General features: G+C 47.6%; 1 protein-coding gene across 7 annotated transcripts in view; it reads right to left on the bottom strand.

The window, feature by feature from the left end:
• Positions 1–8208: 8208 nt before the first annotated feature.
• The window catches only part of FOXK2 (forkhead box K2), an 83552-nt gene continuing 64454 nt past the window's right edge, over positions 8209–27306 (bottom strand). For 2 of the 7 annotated variants that reach the window (XM_073236171.1, XM_036997549.2), the window contains 5 exons: positions 22231–22424; positions 21334–21509; positions 20052–20348; positions 19683–19886; positions 8209–11342 (listed from right to left, as the gene is read on the bottom strand). In XM_073236171.1, coding sequence (XP_073092272.1) covers positions 11146–11342; positions 19683–19886; positions 20052–20348; positions 21334–21509; positions 22231–22424 — 1068 coding nt within the window. In that variant the 3' untranslated portion in view covers positions 8209–11145. The remainder of the gene's footprint in view (positions 11343–19682; positions 19887–20051; positions 20349–21333; positions 21510–22230; positions 22425–27306) is intronic. The other 5 variants (XR_012130987.1, XR_012130985.1, XR_005055675.2 and 2 more) reach the window with 5 other exon arrangements.

Genomic DNA, 27306 nt, shown 5'->3' with positions numbered 1-27306 from the left:
CCTTGCAGAATTTTTGTTATGAAGCTCAATTGTATTTTTTTCTTTTGTTGCTTATACTTACAGTGTTAACCCTAAGAACCCATGGCCAAGTCCAAGGTCATGACATTTACCCTTATGTTTACTTCTAATTGTTTTATAGTTTTATTAGCTCTTATATTTAGGTCAATTAATTTTGAATTAAGATTTTTATATGAAATGAAGATTCCAGCTGAATTCTTTTGCATGTTGGTTATTAGTTGATGAGACTATTCTTTGTCCACAGAACGGTCCTGACACTCTCTTGCTGAAAATCGATCGGCCCTAGGTGTTTGTGTTTATTTCTGGACTATGAATTCCGTCCCACTGGCATTTACATCCATCCTTATGCCAAAACCACACTATTTTGATTATTCTAGCTTTTTAGGAAGCTTTGAAATTGGGAAGTATGAGTCTTCAATTAAAATTTTTTTTCTTTTTTAACATTGTTCTAACCTTATAGGGCTCCTTATATTTCCTCATGTATTTGTGGATTGGCTTTCCTGTTTCTGTAACACAATATTGGAATTCTGATAGGAATTGTACTGAATCTGTAGGATTTTTTGGGAAATACTGATCTACAATAAAATACTAACGGGTATCTGGAAAATACTTATCAATCTATATAGTTCCAGAAAGCAGATGATTGGCGGTGGTGGGAGGTGTGGTAAGGAGAGATTACAGAGGGGCACAGGGAATTTTGGAGGTACTGGATATGTTCATTATCTTGACTCTGCTGATGGTTTCATGGGTGGAAACAAATGTCAAAATTCATCAAGTGATATGCTTTGTATTTTAAATCAATGATGCCTCAACAAAGCTATAAAGATCACTCATGACATAGAAAAAATACTAATGGGTAATCTAACTATTAATTCTTCTACCTGTGAACAGAGAATGTCTATTTATTTAGGTCTCTATGTCAGCAATGGTTTGAGATTTTTGAGTCTACACATCCAACCTCCTGGGTTAAATTATTTCTAGGGATTTTATTCCTTTGGATGCTCTGCTAAATGGAATTGTTTTCTTAATTTCCTCTTGGATTGCTCATTACTGGCATACAGAAATACAACTGATCTTTTTCTTGCCTAGTTTCTCTAGCCAGAAGTCCAGTACAGTGTGGAATAGCAGTGGTGAAAGCAGGTGCTCCTAATCTTGTTCATCTTAAATGCTTTGTCTTTATACTACGGAGCCTGATGTACATCGTGGACTGCATTTTTCCTGCTCAGATTTTATGGAGCTTCTTAGATGTGTAGACTCATGTCCACCCCATTCTCTTTCCTGCTCTGTGTGGATGGTGCCTCATGGGCTCCTTACCCAAGCTGTGTTCACTTTTCACTCTTCCCGATGATCAGACTGAGCCATTTAAAGCACGCTATCTTTAAGCTCACTGATTCTTTTCGATGCTTGCTCAAATCTGCTGTTGAACCCCTATAATGAGTTTTTTTTATTTCTGCTACTGTACCTTTCAGTTCCAGAAATTATCTGGCTCCTTTTCATAATTCCTTTCTCTCCTTTTATTTCCCTGTTTGTTCAGACACTGTTCTGATTCCTTTTTGCTCTTTGTCCATGGTTTCCATCAACTCTCTGAGCATATTTAAAACAATTAATTTAATGTTAAGCTCAGTTTCTTCACTTTCTCTCAGATGGTCTGTCAGATTTTTTTGAGTGGCCCATAGTTTCCTGTTCCTTTCTATGTTCTATAATTTTTGTTGACAACTGGACGTGCTGAGTATTGGAGCATGGTAGCTCTGGAAGTCAGATTCTGTCCCCTCCTCATCAACTGCTCTTACCGCTTGAAGGGCTGTAGTCCATTTGTTCAGTGGCTTTTCCCAACTATTTTTGCAAAGACTCTATTTCTTGTCACAGGTGGTCCTTGAAGTCTATTCCTTTAGCTTGTGTTCTTTTAATGTTTTTGTCTGATTTCCTTAAGTTCCTAGATCCAGGAAGGTTTTTTTTTTTTTTTTTAAGGTTATTTTACCCTTTTAAATCTCTTTGGCCCAGTACCAGGGACGTTGCTAGGGCTGTGGGGGTTGAAATAATGACCAGCTTCTTGAATCAGCCTCAGTGAACCACCAGATAGATTAAAACATGCCAACTCCAATTTTTGGAGGAAAGAATCCTTATTGTCCTACCTAGCTTCAGCAAGTTGTACCAGGAATGTGGGAAGCTGTCCCTGTGGCTGCCTGCCAGAGGGCTGGATGGTGAGGGGTAGCAGCTACTACATGAAATGCCAAAATTTACTGGAACTTGCCAGCCTCTATCCAAGCACTTGCCTGGATGTCACGAGTGTCTGCGGAGACTCCACAGTAAGAAGAGCTTACTCAGACAGTTCTTTGAAGCCCAGTAGCTGGTTTGGTGGGGGCCAGTTCAGGAGCTTCCTACTCTCTCTGCCATCTTCCAGGACATCACTCCTGAAGTTTTCTATTTTGGAAGGGTTTCAAGTACAAATTCAATTTCTTTTAATAAACAGTTTCTTCTTTGGTAAATTTTGGTAGCTTGTGTATTTCAAGGAATTATTATTCCACTGAAGTTGTCAAGTGTATGAGCATAGAGTTTCTCATAGGATTCCTTTATTTTTTTAATCGGTGTGGGCGTGGCAGAGGTCTGAAGTTAAGGTCTGACACCACATGGCCTGGAGGGCCCAACTACAACAGGCTTCTCCCGTGGGGGAGGCTCCATTCATGAGACAAGGTGTTGTTCCTGCTGGTCCCCAGGAGGTGTTTCCATCCCCACCTGGGCTTGTGGGGTCATTAAGACCATCATATCCTCCAGTGGGAGTAAGCGCTCCCCCCCCAACTCGAACACCACAGAACCTGCCTCCCAGAACCCCTCTCCTCAGGCCATGAGCCTATGTCCATCTCGTCTGTTCAGTGTTGGTGTTTTCAGGGTCCCCATGGACATAGGGTGGGAGACCCTCCATACATGGTTGTAAGAGCAGAACCTGTCAAGACGCCCTCCTTTCATTCCCGATGGTGGGCATTTGTGCCTCTCATTTTCCTTGGTCATTCTGACTACTATTGTTTCTTTAAGAATCAGCTTTGATTTCATTGATCATTTTTTCCCCTCATTTTTTTTCAATTTTTTTAACCATTTGCTATGCATTTATTCTTGTTTAAGGTAGAAACTCCGATAACTCATTTTAGGGCTTTTCTAATATAAGCATGAATTGCTTTAAATTCCCTATAAACACTATTTTAGCTTTTGATATATTTTCATTTCCATTCTGTTACAATTATTTTCTAATTACCCTTTACATGTGAGTTATTTTAAAATGTTATTTCCAAACATTTGAGAATTTAAAAAAATCTTATTTTTAGTTCAATTCTCTAATTGTCAGAGAACATTTTAATTCCTTCAATCTTGTAGACTTTGGTCTGCACTGGCAAACACTGCTTGTGTACTTGGGTCCATGGGCTTTCTGCTAGGTGGGCACTCCCTGGTGGACACTGGGTCAAGCTGATTGTGGTCACTGCCATTACACCCTTGCTTTCTACTTGGCTTGCCAGTTACCTGGGGAATGCTGTTGAGCGGCTAATGTAGTGTGTGTTTCTATCGGGTTTTGCTCCATTTATTCTGTTATGTCATCTTAGAGGATGGTTCCCTGTATGCTCTTCTTTGCCCAAAGTCAATTTCCTTGACTTGAAGTCTGCTCTGTCTGAAAATAATGTCACTACTCGTATTTCCTTTTGGTTAGTTGTTAGTATGGTATTTTTTTCTCCAGCGATTTACTTTTCATGTGTCTGTGTCCTTATATTTAAAGTGGGTTTCTTGTAGACAACATATTGGGTCTTGTTTTTTAATTCACTCTCACAATCTTTTAGTTGGTACATTCAAACCACTGCTGTTCCAAGTGATTATTGCTATAGTTGGATTAAATCTACCATATTTGTTAGCTGTCTACTTGTTGCCCTTGCTCTTTGCTTGCAAACAGTATGCCTAGGCATAGAGGTTTTTTTGCTGTTTATCCATTTATCCCGCTTGGTGTTCTCAGGGGTTCCTGGATCTCTCCTTTAGTGTCTGACATTAATTCAGGGGAATTCTGTCATTGTTTCAAATGTTTCTTGGGTTGTTCTCTTCTCCTTCCCATGACACATCTGTTATTCCTGATGTACCTGTCCCACAGTTCCTGGACATTCTGCCTATTTTGCAGGCTTTATTCTCTTTTCTTCTTATTCTGGGGATTTCTGCTGACATATCCAAAATGCAGATACTGTCCTCAGCTGTGTCCTCCCGAAGCCCATCAAAGACATTCTTTGTTTGTTGGGGTTTAATTGCTCACATTTTTTAGTCCTTTGTTAGGATTCCATCTCTCTGCTCAAATTGCCCAGTTTGCTTGCTCCTGTGTCTGTGAGAGCCGCGAGCACGCAAGCACAGTTGCTTTAGACCCGTCCGATCCCAACAGCCCTGCCACGTCTGGTCTGAAGGTGCTCTCTCAGCCGTTTACTTTTACTCATGCCGTGTACCGTCCTGACAGCCGGACGTGACACACGGGGTAAGGAGCTGCTGTGACAGGCCACAAGGTGCGGGCACGGGTCTGTGCACCGTGCGTCTGCACTCTGGCCTCTCAGGTGCTTCTCCGGTCTCCTCCTCCTTGCTCGGGGGAACAGGATGGCTAGAGGGAGCTGGCGCTGGGCAGTTCCCTTCCCCAGGGCGGCGCGACTCAAAGTCCCCAGAAGGCGAGGCCCTGGTTAGGAAGAATGGGGCTCTGGCCCATTTCAGCAGTTGCTTTCCCCACCTCTGCTTTTCCTCTAGTATTTCCCATGAGGAAGTACTTGAATCCCTGGAAATAAAACTCGCAGACGTGTAGGGACCCCTAAGCAGATTCAACACTCTCGGACTTGTCTGCACGGGCCCCCAGCTGTTGCTGGTTCAGGTCTCCCAGCTGGGCACTGGTTCTGTGCTTTCTGCTCCTGTGGCTCTGCTCTGCACCCTGACTCCCCGTACTCACTAGTTTGTCCCTTGTTTGGGGGAAGAGGTTTGCCCTGTGCCCTCACCTCCTACAGATCCAAAAAGAACTGGTTTTTCAGGGTGTTCAGCTGTCTGCTGGTTAGGACATAGTGGCGGCTCATGGCCTATACTATGGGGATGAATTTACTTTGAGGCTCTGTTGCAACAGGTGTTGGAACCCTTAGGACTCACCTGTCTGGGGGGGGGGGGGCTGAGCCTTATCATTATACAGCCATTACACGGTGCCCTTCCTCATGCCTGGTCATCTTCGTAAGTCTGCTTCGGCATCACAGCCACACCACCTCTCAGTGTGTTCGCTCTGGCTCCTCAATCCTTTTGCCGTTGACCTGCCTGTATCACTAAAGCAAGCTGGGTCTTATTTTTCTGAGCCAATCTGACAGTATCTTCTAATTGGTATGTTTAGACTGTTTGTATTTAATGTAATTATTGAGGTTCTACTATGTCATTGTTATTTGCTTGTTTCCTCCCCCCTCCCCTTTGGCATTACTTGAAACACTTGCAGCATTCCACTGTACCTTTTGGGTCTGCACTTCATCTTGTCAGGCATTACTGGCGACCGCCCTGGTGATTACAGTGGACAGTGTACACAGAGACCTTACAAACCTTCGATTCTAGATTGAATTGCTTTGTCTTCAAAACTTTTCTAGTCATTTAGCCTCTGATTTCTGACAAGAAATCAAACTGCTGTTAGTCTATATGCCGGCCATCACTTTTCGTTGGCTGCTTTGAAGATAATGAACCCTCATGTCAGCAGTCAGTGGTGTATCTTGACATGTTTTTCTATTTGGAGTTCCCTGAATTCTCTGACTCTTTAAATGTATGTCTTTTGCTAAACTTGGGATATTATCAACCATTATTTCTTGAACAAATTTCTTCCCACTAATGTCTCTCCTCTTGCTGGGAATCCATTAACACATTAGGTCTTGTTGTATCGTCCCACAAGGCTCGGTCTCTATTTCCTAAAGTGTTTCTGTGCATCCATTTAACTTTCCATTCCAGTTATTTTTAAACTGTATAACTTTTGGTTCATTTCAAGAGCACTTGCCCTTGTTTCACAGAGTATCGTTGTAAAAAGCTCTTCCATTTTCTGATTATTCCAACATGTTCAAGTTGGTGTGTTAATTTTCTTAAGATTTTCCTGGCTCTTTGTATATTGCATAATTTTAGATTGTATTCTGGACATTCTGCAAAAGACTCTTGAGTCCTATTAAAATCCTCTAGTTTTTTTTTTTTAAGCAGGCAAATCTGGCTAGGTTCAGACTGCACGTGCTCTCCCACCTCTGTGGGCCGTGGTGCTGGTGGCAGTTGTTCTCCAAGTTTGTGCTATTAGATCTCCACCTGTGTGCACCACACCAAGGGCCAGTCTGCATGGCGGTTCAGTTCATAAGGTCTCTGCTTCCCCAGATCAGTTCCAGGCATTCAGGGTGAACCCAGGATGTGACACACAGCTTTATGCTATCTTCCTCTGCCTTCCTCTTTGCCTTGACCTCCTCCACACTGCCTGTCTCCCAGGCACCCCTTTACCTGGTCCTCTGGCTAAAAAGCTGCTTTTTGCCTTCCTGTGATGTTTCCCACTCTCTATGACTGGGTTCAGGTAGGGCCAGAGTGGTGAGAAACAGGGAAGGGGAACGGGATTCTCCCCCTCCCCCACCACCCCTTTGGATGTTTCCCGATCCTCCTCTTGGAGTAAAGGGTTTTCTCCCTGTTCTCAGTGTCACCAGCTTCACAATTTCCCCCACTGTCTGTCCCACAGGGGCCGCCTTCCTCAGTCCTCTGGCTGGAACGAGGGGAGGGGCGTTGAGTGTTCTGATGTCCATTTCTAATGTGCTGCTCTGATTGTAGGTTCTGGAGTCTAAGCCAGGAGAGACGAGAGCAAACAAAATGTGGAAAGACACGTCACCATAATCGTTCCTCCAGTTTTAATCCTCCTGCCCAGTCTGCTCACACTTCTTCTTCAGAGGACTAGGAGAGGTGCTTTGTTCTGCCGCCAGCTGCCAGCTGCGACCCCTGGGAGGCCCAGGGCAGAGCTTGCTCACCACTGGGGCCTTGCGGGGGACACTGCGTAACGAGGACATTTGTGCACACATCTGGTCACCAGGGGTCCCGAGACCCTTGTTAAAATCTAACTTTGAGTTGCTGTGGACACACACGGGAGCAACAACAGGTGTGCTGACCTGGTGCAGCACTCTTCAGAGGCCTCCAGTGAGTGCTGGCCAGCGCACGGCACCAGAAACCACTGTACACCATGGGGTTCCGCCCCCCATTCAGGCCTGAACTTACTCTGCGGTGATGCACACAGGCTCATGATGTGCCCCTCTGTCATCATGCAATGTGGCCTTATGTGTAGGCCTTTCTACAATAATCACCAGCGCTTTTGCTGCACGGAAGACCTTACCAGAGCTGAAGAGTTTCCCATACCTGAAGGCCTCCTCTCTCTAATGCCTCTTTTTCTAGGAAAAAGATAGGTTATCCTCTGGAAGAGCTGTCACCTCTTCTTTGACTCGGCTTAGCCTCAACAAGGTAAGCTTAATGAATTACCAGAGTGGATTTTCCTGAGCAAGGGAGGTAGTTAAGACCATAATGCATTTTTAAAGTATCTATTAATAAAACATGGACAACAGATCTGAAAAAGCCAATTATGAGCTTCCTTTTGTTAAGAAAGTCTCTTAGTAGATGAGGAGTTCCTGTTATGCTAGTACAAATTGTCTTCAGTCACAGCATCACTGTGGGGAACGAGCTACCCCCAACCCGGGGATTCTCCTTGAACACTAAGCTTCCGTCTCAGCTCCCAAGGAGCTTCCTCCATCAGGCTGGTACTGAAGTGCTCACTCAGCAAGCTTCAGGATACCACAGTCTGAAACACAGACTCTAGTAGCTGGACGATCAAGGTGCTGCGGTGCAGGGACCTGAACAGCAAAAGCACCTATGTGATGAGATCTTCATCCCCTGTGAGGACATACCTCATCTGCTGAATGGTTGAGAGGTAAGTCTGCAGAGGAACCTCAAAGTCAGTTCTCACACTCCACTGTCATGGATGACAAGCAGCAGGTCTGTTACCCGCCGTGACCCCCACACTCTATCCTGTGCAGACACGGTGCCCCTTCCAGCAACAGTGCCTTCCCAGCTGCTGTCTGTGCCCCAGCCTCAGAAAAGAGCATGAAGCAAAAAAGAAACGCTCTCTTCTGTTCATCTATTGAAATGACAATAATACTCAGTATCCAATTAAAATTAATAAAAATATTTTATTGAATTTCAGGAACTTGGTACTTTTTAAAATTTCAGATCTTTGCACACAAATTATCACTATACTTTCTAGAACAGTGGAGGTTACGACTTGAAGATTGTCACTATCTTCTTGTGTCACACAGCATAGAAACCCCAAGCCCCTTTTAACCACGGCTCCCGTCTACTCTGTTGTTTTAACAGAAGACAAAGATGCGAGGCGTGGTGTATTTAAGGAGCTCAACAATTCACATGGGGACTCTACCGACGCGAGAGGACAGTCAATCCAAAAACCATGCACAGACACCCTGGAATGCACCACATCACATGGATCGTATGTTAGTTTTCCTTTTGTATTTTTGTTTGGTTCAGGGCAAAGCTGCTGAAATGAAGTTTCTTGTCCCTCAGGGAGCTCAGAGGTTTGGCAAAGGTCAAAGCAGAGACTTCCGGAATTAAGTCCCTTAGGAACCGCCAGCGGACAGTTGGGAGGGAGTTCAGCGCAACTTGTCTGTTGACATAGCACCAGGCATTGAGTAGGACATGAAGGACACAGCTCAGTGACCCTGGGTGTGTTATGAGCTCTTGGGGATCCAGAGTTAAATTTTAAAAACTTTCAAAGTGCCTAGGATATGGTAGTTTGCTAATCCAGGGTTTTTTTTTCTGCCCTCTCCTTGATATTCTTAATTTCTATGTACCAATCAACAAGCCAACTGAATAAGGCGGCAAGAATGAGAAGCAAACAATGCTCACACCTCTGAAAAAGGCACACTCCAGCTGTCCTACAGCAAAAGACTTACCTTCTCTTCTTTCAGATTTGAGAACTAGGCCTTTTTCTTATCTATAATCCCAGCAAAACCCCTCCAGACCCACAGGCTCAGAAATAACCAGTTGACAGGCTGAGCCAGCAGAGGGAAAAGTCCACCAAGTCTTTCCAGACAGCGACAGGTGTGCTGCTGTGCAGATGCATCTCCAGGACACACAGTGCATTTGCCTAGTGCCTCCTGAGCTGACCTCCCCAGGCTGGGCTCGTCCACTCATCTCCTCAGAGCTCATGGTCCAGGAGCTGCAGGCACCTTGACTCGAGAGGGACCTGACCCCACACTCAAGAAACAATGCAATCCCAATTATTCTGCAAGTTGCAAACCTTCTGAGTGAAAAGACAAACCCATACATTCCCAGGTCTCTGCACAGTGCCTGGAAGAGGCAGATGGCTGCCACGAGGTGCTCTGATCCAGCCATGCTTCAGTGTGCACATTAGATTTTGCTACTGTCACACACGTGGTCTCATTCACATGATAGTTTTGTTTTTATTTTTTAAATGGCTGTTATAAATCCAGCTAGTGTGCAGTAATTTCATAATTTTTAATATGCATCATCTGCAGTAACATTGTGACAGCTCCATACTGAGGATTGACACACAATACTTTGAACAGATTTATCATATTTGGTCTTCAGGTAAATAATAAATGTTTTGAAATTGCCTAAATATACCATTCTGAGCCATTTCATTCCACCAGGAAAATACAGGTTTTTTTTCCTCTCTTAAAAAAAAAAATTAAATACCAAAATAACTACATTTAAATAAATAACGTTATGATGATGACATTTAAAAACTCACACAAAGCCAAAGCCCTCCTGTTTGCATGGCTGCTTGGCCCTGACCCCCTGGAACCCTCTGGAAAGGCGAGTGGCTTGCCGCCGGAGGAGCGGGGCTGGGCCTGTGCAGGGCCTGCGGCTTCGCGAGCTCTCACCTGTTTCCTGGCCTCTCGCTTTCATTTTCTGCAGGAGAGCAGTCAGCCTGAGGACCGGATTCCGCTCTGAAAGGTGGAGGGGAATCTCCTATTACAGGTCAGAAAGGACCCGGAGGTTAACAGGCTTAGCCCCGCAGGGTGCTTGCCTCCAAGGCCTGTGTGTCTCCCGGCGGCTTCCACTCCGGCCCCGTAGCGGTTCTCACCAGCCCGGCGGGCCACTGGTGGGATGATGCCTACGGCAGCCACGGGCTCCGCACCTGAAGTAGCACACACGCAAAAGAGAAACGTGCGATGTTTGTTTGAAAGGGTGTGTGGGAAAGACAGAAGCTTGTTTCCAAAGGTAGTAGTACTTAGTTGTGTCGTTTTAAACATACACAATACTTAGGAGACTCGTTTTACTTCGAGTGGAAAATTATGCTGGGACAGAGTCAACACAAAGAACAAACACAAGTACCAAGAAAGGGGAGCAGCGAGTGCAGCTCTGTGTCCAGAGGTCTTTCCTCAGGGAACATGCAGCGTCCGTCTGTCCTGCACGCTGAAAAGGAGGTGGGTTAAAATTCATCAGGCAGCTTCTCTAACAGAAAATCTGTGGATGTCATCAAGTAGCTCCACCTCAACTGTACCAGGACAAAAGCAAACCATTCTGTCGGCTGGAAACGAGCAACAGGACAAACCAAACTCCACTGTTTCTTTTCCCAGGTGAGATCCACATGAAGGGCCCTGTGTACTCCACGGCTTCCAAAGTAGAAATGGAGTGATCTGAAATGCCAAAGACCCCATTATTCTGTAAAGAAAGAGAGTACATCTCAAAATATTCTAATTCCATGTGTGAACAACAGAATACTGTCTTGTCTGCCAGCACCAGCCCCAAGGGTCCCCAAGGGTGGTGGGGCGGCTCCTGCAGGTCCCCTCAAGGAGGCGGTGAGTCTTACTGAGAGTTAAAAGCTGAGCGCAGGGAGACACGGCTGGAACCAGGTTTTGGTGTGTGTGGTTCTGTTTAGGTGTGACTTCTGTCTTTAAATTAAGGAGTTTTAAGGCCACCTGGGTTTGTGTTTTCAGTGCTGAGGTGAAGTCCAACCGCAGGGCCCTCTACCCACCGAGAGAATGCGCTCCAAGCGTCGGTGGGAGGCAGTGTCTCCTTCTGGCACCAGAAGAGGTGGCACCGAAGTGGAAGAACGCCCCGTCGCTAGTTTTGGGCGCCCTTCTCCCTCACGGCTGGTGTTGGCGTGTCCACGCTCAGGGCAATGACAATGCTCTCGCTGTCTTCAGTCTTGACCCGCTTTACCTCCGGCTGCTCCGACTGGTCACCATTCTGGCGCTTTGTGGGCAGGGAGGCCGATGCAGATGCGTGCGTGGCCAGCATGTGCAGAGGACTCGCCACTGCTGCAAAAAGACAGCGAGTCAGACCTGCACCCTTAGGCAATCCCTCATCCTGTTGGGTCCCCAGGCACCCACTGGCTCCAGGCACTGCCCAGATGGCCAGTTTCTCTGTGTGATGTGGCACGGCCAGGCCCCTGGAGCAGAAACCCTGCAGTGAATGCCTGTATGGTTATTTTAGTGACACCTGGCACCCTTCTCATCACTTCAAATAGTGCGTTACCCGACAGAGCCCTGGGGAGGTGGAGGCTCCGGGCAGGGCCAAGGCGGAACAGGCAGCAGATGGCTTTGTTGCTGCCAGTTTCTTCCCACAGAGGTCCCCTGGAGCCCCCTCCACACTCAACTCCTGGATCAGCTCATCCCAAGTAGGGGCATGGGGCTCAGGCTAACAGGCAAAGTCCTGTGTCTGGGCCAGTTAACCCCCATCTGAGTTCCACAAATCTAGAGTTTACAGGCAGATGTGTGCCCATGAGCCCCTGGACTGGCTTCCCGGCATCTTTTTGGCCCCCAGATCCCCACCCAGGTCTTCATCACTGAGCGACCCTCCCTCCTTGCAGGCCAGTGTGGGACACACCCCACAGCTGGGCCCAAGGCCTCCCTACTCCTGTCCTCACCTGCCTCAGGCTCTACACAAGCAGGCAAACCCCAGGAGAGGAACAACAGGAGGCTTGTCCCACATATACGACAGTCCCACTTTCTCAAGGTGAGAAGGCAGGATCGGGTGGGAAGTTCTCACAGGACCCAGAAAAACAGCATCTTGTTCAGGGAGACCTCTGCCCTCCCACCTCATCCCCTTGTGCCCAAGAGAGGTTTAAGACCAAGGCAGTAGATAGCCAGATGGGGGTCTTACCTACAGAGAAACACATGTGTGCACAAAAAAGCCTAGAATGGGCCCAAAGTGCCTGAGTGCTAGTGGTCTGACACTCAGATGCCGCCTCCCCCACCCCTCCTCTGCCCAGTGGTGTCATTGAATTAGATGTTTATGCTGTTGCTGGTGGGACTCAACAGATAGGTTTGCCCTGCATGCTGTGTAAGGGCTTTAAGCATAAGGAGTAACCCAAGCTTTGTGACTCTACATATTGTAACACACTGTGTCAGCTGACACAGGAGGACAGCAGAATCTCCTCTCAGGAAATGGAACTCGAAGCTAAGTGAAGAGATGAGGGAAGATGTGCAAATGAAATAAAACATGCAGTCCTGAGGTGCACACTGAGTCCACCTGAAGAGGAGCCCCAGTACAGCACAATGCCAGGACTGCCCCTCCACCCGTTCCAACACGCAGCACCATCCCAAAGTCCCAGTTACATCTGACGAGGACTTGTGTCTAGCTTAAATAGAATGTCGTAACTCAGTAAAAAGGAAACAACTCAATTTTTGAAAAGGCAAAAGATTTGAACAAACATTTCACCCAAGAAGATATTCAGATGTCAAGCACACAAAAAGATCATTAACATGAGAAATCATTAGGAAAATGCAAATTTAAACCAAAACTGACCACACTATGTGTGGCACAACTGGGACTCTCATTTTCAGCTGACGGGAATGGACACCAGCACCACCACCTGGGAAAACCGTCTGTGAACATCTTAGGAGGCATCACACATCAACCGCGTGGCCGAGCCATTCTGCTCCTGGGTATTTACCCGAGAGAAGTGAGAGTATTTGTCCATGGTGGGAGAGGGAACTAACGGCGCCTCATGAGGAGTGTGCAGGAGGTGAAGGCGCCACGGCCGGTTCTGATGAATAATCATGTAAACAGAACACCGGGGAAAGCCCCGTGTCATTGCAGGTATGAACTGTAAGCTGCTGCCCAGCCACTAAGAGCGGGTGCAACCCCAGATGACCAGCTGGAACCCATTGCTGGGCAGCCACTTGCTGGCTATCTGTGTGCACATGGGCCGGGCCTGTTCCCTCGACAGTAAGTCGGCTAGCTCCATGGGCATGAGCTGGTGAGCTCCTTTGGGTTGCTGCTCTCCCACGCCCCCGCCGTAGCTAGAGACAAGGAGGAGGCTCCCTGAGTGAGCACTCCCAGTGGCCCCATGCTCGCATCTCCTTCACCTGCTCCGGCTCAGCACCAGGCTCCCAGGGAAAATGCCAAACCCTCACTGGAAACCATGAGCTACTAGGAAGCAAACTGCTAATTTGGCTGTATCTGGCTCGTGAGAAGCCTGTACTGCTGTCCAAGGCCTCGCTCTTCCGAGAAGGACCTGTCTTAGGTCAGGAGGCACATGCTTGTAAAACCCTGCACGCAATAGCCAGCGGTGGGTCTTCTCAGGCATGCAAGGGGTACACTTGTGGGACCTTTTAGGAAAACCCCAAACAAATGGAGTGTTGGTGTCTCTGGGAAGAATATGGCTTTGGAAATAAATGAGAAAACAAGCCAACAGGACTGAGGGGACCAAAGGACTAGGGTGCCTGCTCTCGACTTTGCTTCTGTTCCACCTTCCCTCTTTGCCTTGACTTGGGACCAGAGAGGTGGGGGACACTGGCCTCTTGGGTGGACAGTTCCCAGCAGCTATGGGACCCAGGAACAACTTCCCTGGGGCAGGGGCAGAACTGCCAACCTCACTGATGACCCCATGTGGGGGCACCCACATCTGAATTCCTCCTCCAAGCCTCTCCCAGACCAAACATGGGAAACAGCTGGGAAGCCAAGCTGAAGAACAGCAAAGAACCCAGAACAGAGGCATCAGGCTGGCAAACAGCTGCCCTGGGAACCCAAAGGAAAGGGAATGGGAATGGAGTCAGGCTGCTCAAGGCACATGGGGACTCACCGCAGGGCCGCACGATCCAAGCAGCCTGAAGACCAGCCCACACTTCTGGGCTGGAAGACTTGATACCACCAAGAAGGTGCAGAGATGGTGCACAGCTCGTTGCAGACACCCCTCAACTGCTGAGTCCCCTCCCAGGGCCACGTGTGCGGATGCTCACTGGCTATTGCAGACTCTACTTGGCTAGTGGAGCAGTGCAAGAAGCGATACTGCAACCAAGGCTGACCTGTCTTGTCCCCAACTCAGAGAAACATCCAAGTGGTGGGTGACATCCACCTTTTCCTTCTCACACTCATAGGGAAAAGGAGAGAGGACATCCTTTTGGGAGCCACCCAGGGGGGCTTTGGAGGTCAATGTCCTCCCAATCACAAGACTAGCCCGAGAGAGTCCCAAGGCCAGCTACCCCAAGAACTGTCAGCCTCTGGCCTTGGAGGGAACAGGCCCCTGACCTAGACAGGATGCCAGGGTGGCTATGACCTCAGGGAACAAAGAGGCTGCATGACTAGACCCTGATTAATGTGGGGCCTCTGACACTCCTTCATTCATTGAAGAACAGCTGCTGAGTCCCTTTATGAACAAGAGCCTGTGGGTGCTGGGATGGCAATGACACCCAGCCTACATTCTTCTGGCTGACTCTAATGTTGTGCTGTTCTGCATGTGCCCAGGGTGACTGTGAAACCCACGAGTACTGAGTTGCAGTTAACAGCTAATGACATGTACAGACACAGAGCCCACAAATACCGAGGGTCAGTGCACAGGCTCACCCCCAGCGCGCCGGCCTCAGAGAGAGTGGGCCCACAGGCATGCAGAGTCTGCGCCTCCTGCCTAAGGCCACACACCAGCAGGGGGCTCTCCCGCCATGCCCTCCAGAGTCCCGAGCACTCCACAGGAGGCACAGGGCAGTGCTGATGGAAGCGGGTGCTCTGCTCACTACACGTGAACCCTGCAGGTGACTCCAAGAGGCCTGGGGCATCCTACGAGCATCAGGCTGTCACAGAACATGTCATGCAAGCACTCAGGTGCAAGCCATCCCCAGCTGTCACATTCACCCCGCAACACCCTTCCACCTCCTTCACAGTAAGGGGCCCGGCCACACACAAACACGGCAAGACTGGCCAGGATCCCAGTGAGGCACCGGCCAGACTGCTGGGAGCCACTGTCTGTGAGGAGAGGGAACAATACCTGTGAGCACGATGGAGACTCTCCCTCAGGGTCACGGGAGAACACTGCCAGCAGTGTGAGTTGACTTTTTTTCTTGACTCCCAGTGTCCCCTAAGGCAGAGAGGCCTAGGGTTGCAGAGGCTCAGCAAAGACTGACTATGACCAGCAGTGGAGAGGAGAGGCTGAGGGGTGGCCAGACGCATGTCTGGCCTTCTTGTGAGCAGTGCAAGCAGCCCCAGAAGCCCCAGGAAGAGGACCCACTCCACACTGGCCCAGCGTGGGTCAGGAACAAGACGAGGGTGCTCGCTGTTGCCGCTGCGCCTCTAGCCAGAGCCCAGGCAGGAGAGACAAAGGCACCCAAATGGGTGAGGAAGTAAAACGACCCCTGCTGGCACATGACGTCCTTACAGACAGGAAATCCTGACAAGCCTGCCTAAGGAAACCCACTAAACCACAAACCATTAAAATCGATAAAGGAACTCAGCCAAGTTGCAGGTAAAAGACCAACACACAGAAGTCACCTGTATTTCTAGACAGAAGCAAGTAACAATATAAAAAGGATATTAAGAATTCCACTTAGAAAATGAGAAGAATAAAATCAGAAGAAATTGAACCAAGACTTCTAAATTAAATACTGAAAAATTGAAATACTGTTGAAAGCAATTAAAGACCTAAATAAATGGACTGACATCCCATGCTCGTGGATTAGAAGACAATATTTTTAAGATGCTTTTATTACTCAAGCAATCTACAGATTCAATGCAATCCCTGCCAAATCCCCAAAGCTTTTCCTGAAGAAATTGAAAGGTTGATCCTAAAATTCACATGAACCACTCAATGGGGAAAGAACAGTCTCTTCAACACATGGTGCTGGGACAACTGGACATCCACACACTAAAGAATGAAGCTACGCTCTTACCTCACAGTAAATACAAAATTATTTCAAAATGAATCAAAGACCTAAACAGAAGAACTAAAACAACAACACTCTTAGAAGAAAAAGGGGTTAACCTTCATGACCTCAGGTTTGGGGATAGATTCTTAGATATGATACCCAATGCCCAGAAACAAAAGGGAAAAACAGGTTAACTAGGTTTCATTAAAATCACAAATTTTTGTACATTAAAGATACTACAAAGAAAGTGAAAAGACAAACCCACTGAATGGGGGAGAAAACATTTGCACACCATGTATTTGATCAGGAGGTGATACCCAGAATACATTAAGAGCACCTACAACTCAACAAAAAACGACAACTCAGTTAAAAAGCGGGCGAAGTAGTTAAATAGGGATTTCTTTGAAGATGATACACAAATGACCAAAATGTACACGAAAGATGCTCGACATCACTAGTCAGGAGGGAGATGAAAATCAAAACCACAGTTAGTCGCCACATCACGCCCACTATGACAGCCAGGAGCAGACACTGGAAAGCAAGCCGGGGAGGATGTGGGTGACGTGGCCTTCGTACGCCCCTGGTGGGAGCGCAAGAGGCGGCCACTGTGGGTAACTGCACAAGCCCTCTGTAAATTAGACATGGAGCTGCCATAGGACTCAGCCATTCCATTCCTATGTACATGCCCCAAAGAAATGAAAACCGTAACTTCAACAAACACCTGGGCATGAACTTTCACAGCAGCATTATCCCCAACAGCTGGAAGGATGAGACCACCCAATACCCTCGCTTGAGGAGTGGGTAACAAGGGAGACGTGCTCCACCAGAAAAGGGATGCTGTGTGGATACAGGCTCCACCCCTCATGCTACACGAGAGAGGGGCCAGATGGGCAAGGCCACATGCAGTGCAATTCCTTTTACAGGAAACAGCCAATACAGGGAAGTCCATAGAGACACAGAAAGCAGATTAGTGGTTACCAGGGGCTGAGGTAAGTGGGGGAAGGGGAACTGCTTAGCAGGTGTGACGTCTCCTTTCAGCATCCCAAAGTGCTTCTGAACTGGTTAGAGGTGATAGTTACAAAACACTGAATGTACTTAATGCCACTGAACTGTATACGTGATAATGGTAACTTTATGGATATTTTACCACACTTAAAATTGTTAATTTAAAAAACCATTATAATGATATTGTGCTTATGTATTAAAAGTGAGTTATCTTTGAGAGATGCATGCTGAAGTAGTAACAGATGGAATGACGTGTCTGGATCTGGGTGCGGAGATGAGCAGGAAATGGAACAAGACCGGCTATGAGTTAATTTCCAGAATGTCTGACATTTTCCCTAATAAAAAGTTTAAAAGAAAATTATTAATATTAAAAGAAAAATGTTAATATTTAATGTTAAATCAGAAGCTTTGACAACAGGTGTGTCTTCCCTTCCTCAAGAGTGAAAGGAGGTCACAGCTAGGCTGTGAAGCGTCCAAGCAGCTCCTGAAGGAAAATCACCCCCAGAGCCTCTGCTCACCCAGGAGGCCTTTCCCAAAAAGCTCACCTGCCGCCACCTCCTACCTCACCAGCCTCCCGGAGAGTGAACAAAGTGACAGCTGGAAACACAGATGCTGTGAAACTGGATTACTACTGACCAGGCAGTAGATCGTTTTTGGAGCCAAGTGATTTCTAAGTAAAAGACTGCAACCTAATTAGAAGCGAACCAACTTGACACGGCAAGGTAATAGAGAGCTTCTGCTAAAAGATGACTGAAGCCAGAAGGCATTTTGCATTCCTTCCGCCCTTCCCTCTGTGTGGGTGCGAGGCCTCAGGCTGTCCAGAGCCGCCTACCGCCGGCAGAAGTTACCGCGGAGCGTAAGAAACAGTTGTGCGGTTTTCTCTAAGGCCCTGACACACTAAGAAGTGCATCTTTAATACAACTTTAATTTTTTATAAGAATTATAGTTTGGTTTTGATTAATTCCATAGTAATAAAAATTGATAAATCAATCCTTAAGAGTCACAATTTTATTTTTCATGTTTCTATGTTTTGTTGTTGAAGAGAAAAAATTGTGCTCGGCCAAGGACATTCGAACAGTATACGGCATTAATAGGAAATGAGTGGGGGGTGGGGGTCTGCACTGCAAGAGTTGGGGTGGGGGGAATCAGAGCTGGTAGCACATTTCAAAGGAGGATGTGAACGTTTTACTTTAAAATATCATTATTTTCAATAGTGGAAAATTTAATCCCTAATTTATTAAGAAATTTATTAGAAAAATTTTAGATACGCAACTTAAATAAGTGAAAGCGATATAGTTTTAAAAAGCCATCATACAGACAGGTGGACATAAAGGCCCCTAATCTGCACGGATGGCTCTCAGATGACTTGGAACATGTGAGAAACGTATGGTTCAGGCCAGGTCTGCTTACCAGGGACTCTGGGAGGGGACCCTTGAGTGATTCTGAGGCACATGACGTCTGGGAATCACTGGTCTACACCAACGGCTTATGACTGGGAAGAAAGACTGAGACCAGAAACAGGCTGCCCATGGCCTGCTTTCAGCTGCGCACCAGGCCAGCAGGTTTGCCATGTCAAGACCATCCGCAACAGCAAAGTTATTCAGAGGGAAGAGAACAAAGCCCAAACAATTCATAATTACTTAGGAGAGACAGCACTTGGCAAGCATTTCAAATGGACACATGACTATGAATTTCTCAATTCATGCATAGACTGGGATGTGTCAGCTGTTACTTACATAACAACCACCTTTCAGGGGGTTAGTCTTCCCCAGAAAAGTTTCCAGACCTTACTCTTCCATTAGGTTTAGGGAGAGGCAGGGTAGCAATCGGAGTCACAGGAGGTAAGTACTGGTCTCAAAAGGTCTTCTTCCTTCCTCGACAACTCAGCAAGGGTTCAGAGGTCAACAGTTAAGCCATCAATGGGCATGGAGAGCTTCTGGCTCCACTGCCCGAAGCCCTGCAGGGGCCTGGGTTCGGGCCAGGGCTGCACAGGGGCCCCCATGTGCAGACAGCAGACCCTCCTGTGCCTGTGCGAGGGCCCACTGCTGGAATGTCCTCACTCCAACAAGCAGGACCCCAAACTCCTGAACGGACTTAATAGCCAGCTGGGACTCCCACCTTTCACTCTGAGGGCTGGGTGGCAGAAGGCTCCACTAGCACTGCTCCCTGGGGGACATTTCAGAAGATAGGTTCTACCACCAAAACCTTAAGCTGCTTCTAAGCCACAACCAGGTATCCACAAAAGGTAGGAGTATTTTCTCTTTCTGGGTATTTAGAAACCTGATCCTTGTTCAGCTAGGCCCTCCAATGGGACCCCATGTCCACAGCCAGTTCCTGAGTGTTCCACAGTGTGACCAGGCATCCTACACCTCAGAAATACAGACATTTCCTCCAAAGATGAAAATAATTAACAATCAGAACCAGACACTGGGCTCCGACCGTGATGCATAAAAAGGAGCAAAAGGCCTCTGCTCTTGGTGCCAGCGCCCAGCTACCCATGGGGACACTGCTTACCATTGTTCACCTGGCTGTGGACGGCAGGGATTGGCACCACGTGAGTCCCATTTTGCGTCACAGTTTTTATTGGTAGCTGGTGCTGACCTAGAGGTGCCTGTTGTACTATGGTGACCGTCTGGACAGGGGTGGCCTGTGGCGTCTGAATGATCCGGCCGGCGCCTAGCGTGGCGTGGCTAACTGCCGGGATGGGCTCTACTTTCACTGAAATTTAAAAAAGGAAAAGAGAAGAAATGACACCAACTAATACTCCTGGATAGCTCAGAGACTCTTACCTTTCTCACACATTAGAAAGGGTCAGGATGAACAAATTCGGTGGGTTTCTAGGAGCTTAAAAACCTGCCTGCCATGACCGCCCCCACTGCTCACCTTTCACCTCCCTGTGGTCGCCGTTCTCCTGTGGCTCTGCCTCGGGCGGGGCCAGCACGGCCGCCTGAGTGACCACTGCCTGCCCAGCCACGGTGTACGTGTTCGCTGGGGCCAGTCCAGCTACGCTGGTGACAGAGACTGCTGGGATCTGGTGGACAACGTGAACTGTCTGCACAACGGGCTGCTGGGAGGTCGAAGTGGTCACAGGGGCGGTGACAGTGTAGGTGACGGGCTTGATCGTTGGTGGCAGCTGTCGCTGCACAGCAATTAAAACGGGCTGACTAGACAGAGGCGAGCCTGCCGGAGATGACGGAAACAGGAATGAGTTCCTCCCTCCAGTTTCCCCTAACCCACTGCCTACGGTAGGTCACACAGACTAATCTAACACAACAGGGTACAGCCTGTCGTCTTGTCATAGTAAAGTCACTGTGATGAGAGAACATGGTATTCTGATGGGGATATTTAATTCATGTATCAAACTGCTGAAAATGCAGTCTCTGCTCTGTTTGGATTTCTTACAACTGTTCCCACAGTTCTTCCCTCATGAAAAAGAAAAATGCCAACACAGGCAATGGGAAGCAGCTGCTTACTGGGGGCCGCACAGGGAGCCGAGTCTTCCCCTTTCAACGGGTGTGTGGGGAGTGGAGGGTTCAGGGCAGAGGTGGCTTTGTAACTCCCCTCCTCTTTTTGGTGTGGGCTCAGAATAAGGAAAAGATACACAGGCGACAGGAGCTACAGACAGGGTGCGGGGATGGCACGGGGCTGCTGGCAGGACAGGAACTCCCATGCATCACTGTCCACATTCTGCCAGCCAACCAGGAACCACAGCAGAATTCGTTTGGACACAGGTCATACTATGTGTTTTTAAAAAAATTGCCCAGGGCACATTTTTCCCCCCACATTGCAACTTTACAAGTAACTTGTGAAATATTCATGTTCATTAAATGGAGATTTTTGCTGCCAATCAATGTCTAGTTTGTCTAATTTATGTCGTCTTTTTGGGAGGAATTTTTTTCACGGCTTTTTAAATGATAAAGCAACTGAGAAACAGGTTCATTCTAAATTATTTCATGTACCTACCTACACACTGACACATAAAAGAATGTTCACTGACTTCTTCAAACACATGCAGTGCTATTAATTTTCTGGAGCCTATAAAGTAACACTCAGGTGTATGCAAGGAAGTGTCAGGTTCAAAGGAACCAAGGCCTCTTTCTAGTTCCTCTCCAGCGAGCCCAGTCTGGCACCTCCTCCCACCATACCTGCCCTCTGCACGTCTCACCTGGTGCACTCTGGGCAAACCGTGCCTCCTGGATGACGGCGAGTTTAGGCTGTGAGGCTCCAGGCTCAGGCTCCAAGGGGGCCGGTGAGCCTTCCCTTGACAGGCTCTCAGGGGTCTGGGCGCCGCTGGAGTGAGCAGACAGCACTCCAGCGTGATTGGGAGAGGCTGGGGCGCTTCTGTATTACCAAAAAGAAGACAGTTTTTAAGGCAAAGCATTCCTAAGGCTGCCTTGTTTTAGTAAGTATATTTTGCAAAAGCTACCATTTGTCTTCTGCCCACCAACTGCTGTTTTGTAAGTCTTACTTTTTCCATGAATATCTGCAACCTAAGACAGACCCTCGGCAAGACTGGCTCATCTGTGTCAGGGCCCTATTGTGCCAGTGCAGGCCACACAACACAGAGAGGGACTGTCCTCTCAAAGCAGCTCCCATCCAGCCAGGGGGCTCAAGATTCTGCCATGGGGGCTCAAGACTTTGTTACAGTTATTTCTTTTGTTTAAAAACAGAGCATCTATTAATGAAGCTAAAAGCCTGTTTTTTTAAAATCAGGCAGTAATGAGTTTAAGTAGCTAAAATGCAGCTTTCAGAGGTTTTCACATGCCACGGGAAAGGAAAAACACTACTCATCAAGTGGCATCGTTATAGTAAGATTGCTGGAGCACAATGAAGAAACAATTGCCACATGGCGTGGAGTTTCTGTAGAACTTCAAACATCTCAGTTGTCTCAGGCCACTATAAACAAAAGTGCATGGGTAGCATCCAACACTTTTTTTTCAAATACCCATCCCAACATTTAACCACAGTGCATTTGGTAGTTCCTTCATCTGCAAAAGGAAGATCTACCAACACATCGAAGGCAAATGTATTATTAACTGAGGTCTTTGTCTTTTTTCCTTACCTAGACGCCAGGGGTCCCAGAGGGGTTCTAAAGCAAGGCACGCCCCTGGGCCGCCGTTTCCTAAAGGCCTGCTCGATCAGTTTGCTTTCAGAGGCAGGATCTATCCTCCAGAAGGAGCCTTTGCCTGGTTCTTCCTGGGAACGTGGTACTTTGATGAAATAACGATTCAGAGAGAGATTGTGGCGAATTGAATTCTATGAAACATAAAAAAATACATAGAATTCATACATTTCTTTGCTGAGAAATAAAAACATTGCTCCCACATCAGTGCCCTGCAGAGCAGAAATCAAGGTGCTCAGGCCCTGCAGTGGGCACAGAAGCTGCAGTGCTGCGTGGCGCAGCACGCTGACCCTGTGGGCGAAGCCGAGACCCCAGCGCACCAGGGAGAGCAGACACAGAGAGGCTGTGGAACAGGGAAAGGGTCCACATGAAAAAAGAGGCTATTTCCTCTTTGGAAATACGTCAGCTTTCCACCTTTTCCAGGTAAGAAACCAAGACCTCATCACCGCAGTCATTTGACCTTTCCTGCTGACCTCTCCCTGTTTGGAGACGAGCAGAGCCAAGATAAACCAATTCTTTAAATACTTTTTGAACACAGAATTCTAGCTTATAGTATCTGTCACAGCCACTTAAAATGGATTAAACCCCTATGAAGTATTTGGCAAACTAGCAAAGGAGAGAAAATGGCCACAGGCTGAGAGATCTCTGAGCCTACAGCTCAGTTAAGAGAAAGCTTTGCAAAGTGCACCCATGTTTCTATTTGATCCTCACAACAACCCCATGAGGCACAAAAAGAAAATCTCTCTCAACTCGCACTCTATTCTTCTTCCTATTGCAAAACACTCGGATCACAGTTTACAGACTATTTGAGGAACTCTCGCACAATAATGTAACTGGGGGCGGAGAACTTGATCTTGAGATCTCCAAAGGTCAGGGAAAGCGAGATCCAAGTTGTGCATTCAGATCATTTCCTACATCTACATTAACATGTAAATTTAAAATTAATGGGCTATTTAAGTTTCAAAGTGGTAACAAAGTTAAATTCTGGGCTATCCAAAAATTATTTCTAAATTCCTCAGTTAACCTTCTCAGAGAACTGCTAGCCATGGCATGAAATTGTGAATTGCTATAAACAGTGGCTCAGAAATCAGACCTACCAAATACCACTTTACAACCACTCTAAGGGACGGTTCAAGTGCCACACTGGTCACAGGCCATGATGAGCACCATTAACGGGATACTTCACTGGCAACATGAAGGGGCAGGCTAGATTGTGCCTGTGATTTGTGAGACTTTATATACAAAGGTTTTCTATGATGTACAGTATTTCCATAACCACAATGCTTGCTATGTTTTATCATCGGATGCAGCCGGCATGTGAAGGTCGAGTTCCTCTGTGTACTGTCAGAACATGGCTGCCCAGGCACACACTCAGAAGTGACCCCCAAGCTGCAGTACGGGACAAAGTGACAAGCTCCTGGACTGACTGGTGTGGAGTGGGACAAGGTGCCTCCTGTCAGGAGAAGAAAGGGAACTCGGCAGAGCGGGAATCAGGGCACAGGAAGTGCCCCTTCAGGGGACAGGGAGGCTAGGTTTCTACCCTGATAAAGGACACCAGCAGGGTCCACCTTGTTGCTGCTGTCCGACCCCTGACACACTGGCAAGCTGTACGGTTCTCAGGTGGGGGGAGCTGCTATCTTCCGTACCGAAAACGTACCAGGACCCACTCTGTGCCATCATAATAGACTCCAGTCTCCTCTCCACTCACCACAGTCCCACAGGCAAATGAGGCCCAATTTATTGTCACCTGTGATTGTTCAGCCAGTAAGACTCTAGAAAATATGAGGAAGTAGTGAGACATTTAATGTGGGCACACAAAAAATAAAGTAATTATACTTCTAAGGTAATCGAAGGCCTCTGTAATTTGATCAAACCCAGCTACATACATTAAACCACACTGATTCTGACTCCAGTGATTCAGACATCATTATATTCAGAGAAAAGGCAGGTTATTTTCTATAAAACTAAATGTGAAGGGGAGCTGCAATCCTGAGCCCACCCTCTTCCCGGCCCTGCCCCTCAGCTGGGGCCGGCGGAGCTGGCTCTGAGCTGTCCTCCCTGAGCACCCTGAGTCAGCCTAACCACCCCATTCCTTGGGTTTTCAAGAGCAGTTTCTTATTGGCCTGCTAAGGACTCTGCAGTGTATATTTTACATGGTGAGTGAGGGCTTGAAAGAAATTGGCGAGAAGGGTGCAGTTAGGAGAATCTTCCAGAAGAGCCCCACATGCGGTGGAGGGAAGAACAGCGCACCCCCTGTACTGTAGGAAGCCAGCTCTGATCCTTCAGAGGCTGACAGCCCCAGAATTCTCAAAATTTTCGGTCACAACAAATACCTCAATTCTGGGCTGGGTATAATTATAATTATAAATCATAAGAAAACATTTTGGCACAAATATGCAACCAAAAGAAATATGCCATCTTTCCATCACTCAGACCATCTTGTTTTATCCTAGAATTTGCTCTAGGTCAATCAAAAAGCTTTGCCAAGGGTAGACAATGTGAAATACCAAAAGTTAGATCTGAAAGGTAGCTGTGGGCTCACACTAAGCGTCAAGACAGGTGTGGTGGGAAGTGCCGACACACGTCCTCCCTCAGGGGCTGACACAGAGCGCAGTTCAAGCACCCAGGGCCCACGCTCCAGAAAGCGCCCCTTCCGTCCACGCTTGCAAGAGAAACTGGCGGTGCTCGGGCTCTGACTGGCCCCCGCTGTGAGCCGGGAGCTGCTGTGCATCCAGAGCTGTTCCTGGCACCAGCTCCCGGCCCCGGTGCCACTCCGCAGGCTCCACTCTAGCGCCGGCCACCACAAGTGCTGGTCCCTGATGCGAGTGTCACCAGGCCGCGAAGAACTGCGAAGCACTGCACTGTTTTTCGCCAAGTTGAAGCCTACTGAAAAAACCAGCCTCAGTTCTGAGATTGTTTTCTTGATTTTTAGTTTTAAAATATCTTTTCCTTTGTAAAGTGATGGCAGTTTATTGTTTCTCCATGTTTAATGTCTTTACTTGGCAAAAAATAGACAATGCTAAAAAGAATTAAAATTAAAATGGATTGTTAAGAAGGGTGGGGGAATAACAAAATATGTGAAGATTAAGAATTATGACGCTCCAATTATCAAATAAATCAGGACCAAAAGTAAAGCACAGGAATATAGTCAATGTTTTAATTTTTAAAAATAGCTGTTTTGGTTGGTAGTATCTCCCCCCCATCAAAAGTAAAAGGATCTGGGTGTTTTAAGAAACAAGGTTGAACAATGGAAAGGCTTTTTTTGTTTTAATCCAGGAAGGAGGAAATGGGAATAAGGTCTTAAACACACAGACTCTAAGTACAATTGCTTTGGGAGGCCAGCTGAGAATCTCCTGACAGAAAAAGGACACAAGCAGATCAGTACTGGGCACAGCTGAGGACCAGCAAGGAAAGAAAGAAGAGAGTGCGTGTCTGTAGCCTAAAGAGAGGCCGGAGCTGGGAGTCTCCCTCCCCACGTAACACCTGGAGCCAGGGAGTGTGACATGTCTCAGGAACAGCCTTACGCAGGCAAGAATCACCCTTACGGACCTTGATCTAGACAGAAGAGAAGGCATGTCAGGAAGAACAGGCATTAAGGACATCCGGGTGGGAGGTGCACAGGCAGCTGAGGGGCAGGGGTACACAGGCATTAATGACACCTGGGTGGAAGGGGTACAAAGACAGCTGGATGGGGGGGTACACAGGTATTAACAGCTGGGCAGGAGGGTGTACAGGCAGCTGGGAGAATGCACAGGATTTGACAGCTGGGTGGGGGCGTGTAGACATTAATGACAGCTGGTTAGGGGGCATACAGACAGCTGGGTGGGGATACACAGCTGGGTTGAGGGGGTACAAAGAGAGCTGGGTGGGGGGGTACACAGGCATTAATGACAGCTTCAGAGAACAATGCACAGACACCTGGGGGAGGCGCACAGACACCTGGGTCAGTGGGGTACAAAGACAGCTGGGTGGGAGGGCGCTGGACTGGCAGGTATGCCTGTAACGACCTAAGTGGGCTGTGGAGTTGCTCCAGGAGCCAGCGGCAACGGTTGCTGGGGAGATCACATCTGAGAGACTCGTCCCTCTGTCACCGTGACCCCTGCTGGCCTGACTGACTCTCCAGGAGACTGAAGCCAGAAGGAGGTTGCCCCTGAAGGCTGACCTTCACCCTTTCAGCCCTCTTTGGCAAGAAAAGCCTGTGACGCTGAAAGCAGTTCACATAAATGGATGTTAGGAAACACTGGGAAACATACCACTGCAAGTCTGGCCAGGATTTTCAGAAGTGCTCTCCCCATAAAGCCCACCACCCAGCACTGAAGTCATCAGAATCCCGCACATGGTGCGCGGCACTCGACATCGCCTCAGCTCTCTGGGGACACCGAGGCCTCGCCTGTCGGCACACAAGGAGCTCCAGTCCCCACGCGATCACTAGACCAGATACAGACGACTGTCTGGTTCCGCTCCTCTCGCTTCGCACTCTCTGAAGCAAGCCTTGCTGTGATTAACTCCGGGAAGTACCGCTAGGGCTTACAATGCGATGCATCAAGAGACCTGCCAAGGAGCTGGATAGGAAGTGTTCTCCAGACCCAGCATTTCCCTCACTGCCAAGTAAGACATGCTGCCTTTCTATGACACTACAGGCCAGGAGGAGAGGCTGGGCCTTACTCTATCTTCCACCACCAAAGACCCTTCACAAAGGAAATATTTGGGATTTGGTTGGTAGACTACTTTCACTATAATGTTTACACATCTGCAGATAGAAGAAAAAAGTTTTACTTTTCATTAAACACTAAACAGTTATCCCACACCCCTACCCACATCACTTGGTTATAGTTATGGTCATAGTTCAACAGACACGTTTTTTAAAGGCCCTTTTACTTAATAAGCCTCAGGAATTTTGTAGTCATTCCTGGTTACTTAATGAATTCAAAAACTACAAATGTACATTTCTTCTCCCTCATGCTTTTACTACTCTGTATTTCAAACTTACTCCTCCCCATATTGTCTGAATTAGCG

Source organism: Manis javanica, chromosome 4, assembly GCF_040802235.1.
Source record: "Manis javanica isolate MJ-LG chromosome 4, MJ_LKY, whole genome shotgun sequence".
Lineage (NCBI taxonomy): Eukaryota > Metazoa > Chordata > Mammalia > Pholidota > Manidae > Manis > Manis javanica.
Note: the sequence above shows the minus strand (reverse complement) of the source record. Positions and strands in the feature narration are given on the sequence as shown.